At 60.0% G+C, this 5403-nt stretch overlaps 1 protein-coding gene across 1 annotated transcript; it reads left to right on the top strand.

Annotated features, from left to right (window-relative positions):
• The first annotated feature begins 1284 nt into the window (after nucleotides 1–1284).
• FZD5 (frizzled class receptor 5) lies at nucleotides 1285–3476 on the top strand. The gene has a single exon (XM_006889129.1). The coding sequence runs from the start codon at nucleotides 1510–1512 to the stop codon at nucleotides 3262–3264; it is 1755 nt and encodes a 584-aa protein (XP_006889191.1). The 5' UTR covers nucleotides 1285–1509; the 3' UTR covers nucleotides 3265–3476.
• Nucleotides 3477–5403: the final 1927 nt, after the last annotated feature.

The raw sequence follows: 5403 nt of genomic DNA, 5'->3' as shown, positions 1-5403 counted from the left end.
GGCTAAGGAAGATGCTTTGGAGAGTTCCTATAAGTCAACGCCGCTTTCTGTACGGTGGTGGTGGTGGTGGTGGTAATCTGCTAGAAGCCAGAACTCCGAAAGCGAGGAACACAGCCGCAGAGGACTGTAGGGGGAATTCTGGCGCGGCTTTCCCGCCCGGGTTGCCCCGGCGGCCAAATTAGCATTCGCCCCGCCTCCAGCCTGCGATTGGCGGCCACTCCTCGACTGCGCTCTCCGGATGGGGCCGCGGGGCGTCGGGGGCGGGGCCTGAGCCTCAGGGCGTCGGGGTGGAGCCGGGGCCGTGGGGCAGGGGCGGGGGCGCGCGGAGAGTGTGGCGGGGCGGCCACCAACCGCGCCCCGGCGCGAGGGGGCGGGGGCAGGGCGGGGCCTCCCGGATGGGCATTAGAAGCAGGTGACCCGGGCGGGGTCGGAGAGGCCAGTCGGCCCGCGGCCGTGACTCCTCTGCCGCCTCGGTCGCCTAGTGCTGAGCGGTGCCCGCCGGAGGTGGGCGCAAGGGTGTTGGGGCTTGGGGGAGGAGCCGAGGCGCTCGCGTCCCGGAGCGCCGCCGCCACCCCCCTCTCCGGAGTCGGCGGGAGCGCAGAGCCCCCTGCAGGGGAGCGGGCGAGCGGGCGCGCACCATGCAGTCCCGGCGGGGCTAGCGCCGGCTGCTCACGGTGCTGTGAGGCGGCGGGATCCCCCGGCCGCTGCACGCCGCCATCCACCCGCCCAGGTGCTGCTCGGCGCGCTCGCTTGGCGTCCGGGACCCGGAGGAACGCACGCCCTGCCCTGCCCTTCCCCGCCTGGATCATGCGGGGCGCCCCGGAGGAGGAGAGGGCGAGTGACTGGCCTGCGCCGACTGCGTTCCGGGGGCGCCCCCCGCTCTGAGACGCCCCCACCTGCTGCCATGTGCCGCCACGGAGACCCAGCCTCTTGCCAAACTTTGTCGGCGCCGGCTCGGCTCTGAGTCGCGTTTCCCAGCCGAGTGCCCCGCAGACGGAGGACCCAGGGCTGACTTCGCGCTCCTGTCGCCCGGACTCGGGAGGTGAGAGCCCGCTCTCCCTTTCTTCTCAGGGTCCCTTTGCCCTTTCCTGGGGGCTGAGCACTTTGACCCCGGGATTCTGCCTGGAGTGCCCAGCCTGGAGAGGGGGGAAGGTGGTTCAGAACTGCAGAGGGAAGACAGCAAAGTTATCGCGGACATTTGGAGACCGCTTGGGGGGACCGAACTGTTTACTGCAGCAGTTGATAATTGCAGTTCCCCCCACCCACCCGTTTTCTTTTAAGGAGTTCTTCCTTTGGAGCCTGAACCCTCATCTTCCCTCCCCAGCCCGATCGCGAGGAGCTGAGCTCTGCCGGTAGAGGCAGTGCCTTTCCAAAAACAATTGCTCTTTGGGCAGATTTCTTGAAAAGAGCCCAACAGGTTGGCGGCCCCGGCGCCGCCCGGCAGTCGAGCGGGAAGCCGCAGCTCGCCTCTCCGGCCTGCGTGGCCCCGGCTGCGGGAGGGACGGGGCGATGGCTCGGCCTGACCCGTGCGCGCCGCCCCCACTGCTGCTGCTGCTCCTGGCGCAGCTGGCGGGCCGGGCGGCGGCCGCCTCCAAGGCCCCGGTGTGCCAGGAGATCACGGTGCCCATGTGCCGGGGCATCGGCTACAACATGACGCACATGCCCAACCAGTTCAACCACGACACACAGGACGAGGCGGGCCTGGAGGTGCACCAGTTCTGGCCGCTTGTGGAGATCCACTGCTCGCCGGACCTTCGCTTCTTCCTGTGCTCCATGTACACGCCCATCTGCCTGCCAGACTACCACAAGCCTCTGCCGCCCTGCCGCTCGGTGTGCGAGCGCGCCAAGGCTGGATGTTCGCCCCTCATGCGCCAGTACGGCTTCGCCTGGCCCGAGCGCATGAGCTGCGACCGCCTCCCGGTGCTGGGCCGCGATGCCGAGGTCCTGTGCATGGATTACAACCACAGCGAGGCCACCACGGCGCCCCCCAGAGCCTTCCCAGCCAAGCCCACCCTCCCGGGTCCAGCCGGGGCGCCGGCCGACGGGGGCGAGTGCGTCCAAGGGGGCCCGTCGGTGTGCCAGAAATGCCAGTGCCGGGAGCCCTTCGTGCGCATCCTGAAGGAGCACCCGCTGTACGACAAGGTGCGCACAGGCCAAGTGTCCAACTGCGCGGTGCCCTGCTACCAGCCTTCCTTCAGCCCTGACGAGCGCACGTTCGCCACCTTCTGGATCGGCCTGTGGTCAGTGCTGTGCTTTATCTCCACCTCCACCACCGTGGCCACCTTCCTCATCGACATGGAGCGCTTCCGCTACCCCGAGCGCCCCATCATCTTCCTGTCCGCCTGCTACCTGTGTGTGTCGCTGGGCTTCTTGGTGCGCCTGGTCATGGGCCATGCCAGCGTGGCCTGCAGCCGCGAGCACAGCCACATTCACTACGAGACGACGGGCCCAGCGCTCTGCACCGTCGTCTTCCTGCTCGTCTACTTCTTCGGCATGGCCAGCTCCATCTGGTGGGTCATCCTGTCGCTCACCTGGTTCCTGGCGGCCGGCATGAAGTGGGGCAATGAGGCCATCGCAGGCTACGCGCAGTACTTCCACCTGGCCGCGTGGCTCATCCCCAGCGTCAAGTCCATCACGGCCCTGGCGCTGAGCTCGGTGGACGGGGACCCGGTGGCCGGCATCTGCTACGTGGGCAACCAGAACCTGAACTCGCTGCGCGGCTTCGTGCTGGGGCCGCTGGTGCTCTACCTGCTGGTGGGCACGCTCTTCCTGCTGGCGGGCTTCGTGTCGCTCTTCCGCATCCGAAGCGTCATCAAGCAGGGTGGCACCAAGACGGACAAACTGGAGAAGCTCATGATCCGCATCGGCATCTTCACGCTGCTCTACACCGTACCGGCTAGCATCGTGGTGGCCTGTTACCTGTACGAACAGCACTACCGCGAGAGCTGGGAGGCAGCCCTCACCTGCCCGGGCCCCGACGCCGGCCAGCAGCGCGCCAAGCCCGAGTACTGGGTGCTCATGCTCAAGTACTTCATGTGCCTGGTGGTGGGCATTACGTCAGGCGTGTGGATCTGGTCCGGAAAGACCGTGGAGTCGTGGCGGCGCTTCACCAGCCGCTGCTGCTGCCGCCCGCGGCGGGGCCACAAGAGCGGAGGCGCCACGGCCGCGGGCGACTACGCCGAGGCGAGCGCTGCGCTCACCAGCAGGACCGCGCCGCTGGGCCCCGCCGCCTACCACAAGCAGGTGTCCCTGTCCCACGTGTAGGAGTCCTGGGAGCGGGGATCGGAGGGGGATGGTTCCGTTGGGTAGCTCTGCCAAGGTCACTTCCGTTTACGTTATTGGTGCTGATGCTGCCTCTTGGGGCCACTGAGGGAGGGGTGGAAACGGGGGCCAGTGTCCAGAGAGGACCTGTGCCAGGTCTTCGAGAAGGGGCTCAGCTCGCCTGTGTTCTGTTTTTTTCCCACCTTCCATTGGGGAACCTTGTTCTTTTCTACGTGTTTTGCTTCATTTTTAACTTTGTTGCGGTTTTGGCAACAACATTTACCTGTTGGGGGGGCGGCTGTCCAGTCCATTGGTTGGATGACATATAATGACGTTCCACTTGGTTCGGGTTCCTGTGACCTGACACGGGAACACAGGTTTCCTCTGTGTCTAGAGGAGAATGTGAACAGGGAAGGTGTGGGTTGCTCTGACTTGGAAAGCTGTTGTTGGCTGTGCTCCGCCAGCTCTGAAGCTCAAAGTGCCCCCCGACGCTTCGAGAGGAGACGCCTGGCTGATTAGGGTTTGGAAAGTAGAAGCCAGAAGTCATAACGAAGAGGGGATTGGGATGTTTTAAGGCACAAGGTTAGGGAGTCCTTCGCGATTGCGGGTTCCTCCTTAGCTTTGTTTAGCAAGCTACAATTTCTTTTCTCTTGTAATCATTCTCATTTTTAACAGAGCCGGCGGGGTGTTTTGAATAAGGCTGAGGTAGCATTCTAGGGGGCCCGGTCTAAATGTTTGGAACCGTGGAAAACCTAAGAGGTTTTTGAGAAGGAATTTTAGCCTGGGAGGCGGGGGGTGTGGGGAATGGCTGGCTGGGGCTAGAAAGGGAAAGGGTGGTTCTTAATAAAATGAAGTGGGGTTTGTTATGTTTGGGGGGTTTGGGTTTTTTTTAAAGGAACTTGTGTTAGACTTCTGGTAAAAGTAAACCTACTTCTGGAAGTACTTTAGTTGCTTAAAGAGCTTCTTTTTAGATCTAAGGACTGAAATGGCTCTAACTCCAGTAATGGAAGTCAATTTCCAACCCTTGTCTTATCTGCTCCACCCCCACCCCACCTCCTTTATCATGTTAAGCAGTCTTTGGGCTTTTCTTACTCCTGCCCTCCTGCCGAGCCGTGATTAGAGACCACGCCCACCTTGGAAGGAGGGGTCCCGCAGGCAGTCGGACTCCTACCTGTGAGCAAACTTTGGCAGCCTTGTAGGGAAAATAAATGTCCCTGGACTTTGGACAGGTTTATAGCCAGATATTTCAAAAGCATTGCTCTCCGCAATCTGGAGACAAATGAGGCACATAACACTTGCATTTAAAAAAAAAAAATCCCTCCCTCCCCTTGTGGATCAGTGCAATACTACAGCTCCCGAGAAAAGCACACAGCACCCAGTTCCTCTGCCACCGCAGGACAGTTTTCTTTCCCTGCCTGCTTCCTGCGCACGCGCACACGCTTCTTTGCGCTCAGAATTGTTAGCTCTCGTAATCTGTTAAATCATTCAGGCATTCATGTATGGAAGCTTCTATATTGATGCGCACAGCTTTCTTTGCTGTTGGAAAGTTCTATCTTCCCAGAGTGTTTTAGCCATTGATGAGGGACTGAAGGGTGGAGGGAGGAGCATTCCTGGGTGTGACATACGTGGGCCTATAGAATTCCAGTGTCATTTCAGGGTAAGTAATGATTAGGAGCCTAAAGCAATTCACATTTGAGAAAGCCTTTCTAGGAAGGCCACTAGAGTCTAGGACTTCGTTTATTTAAGTCCAAATCCAGTTTTGCTCTAAGGCTGTAAAGTCGATAAAGGCACAGCTCCGAATGGTAATGGAAACATTTTTCTGATGGGGAGAAGGCTAGTAGCGTCCTTTGTAAGGACTCTTCAAGCTGTTAAAAATGTATGAAATTCATTGCTTTTATCTGCACATGACCTCTGATTCAAAATTTATATTTCAGCCATTTGACAAAAGCTTAGTACGCAGAACTACAAACTTTTCTTAGATCTTACTCTCTTCTGGAACTTCTTCCTAGACCTCCTCTAATTACCTTAAGCTTCTCCCTCAAGAAGGCAGTTAAAGAATTCTAAGCTGTCACCTTCTGGGGCCTAATTCTAACTGCCTGAGAACAGGTCCTTGCCCCAGACCAGCTGTGAGCGGTGCCTGCT

This window comes from Elephantulus edwardii, unplaced genomic scaffold (genome assembly GCF_000299155.1).
Source record: "Elephantulus edwardii isolate Elephantulus edwardi_28Jun2011 unplaced genomic scaffold, EleEdw1.0 scaffold00075, whole genome shotgun sequence".
Classification (NCBI taxonomy): Eukaryota; Metazoa; Chordata; class Mammalia; order Macroscelidea; family Macroscelididae; genus Elephantulus; species Elephantulus edwardii.
The sequence above is the reverse complement of the archived record's forward strand: the minus strand, read 5'-3'. Positions and strand labels throughout refer to the sequence as shown.

What these genes read in the sequence shown, in the direction of transcription:
- FZD5 (XM_006889129.1), top strand. Translation starts at nt 1,510, where the DNA reads ATGGCTCGGCCTGACCCGTGCGCGCCGCCCCCACTGCTGCTGCTGCTC.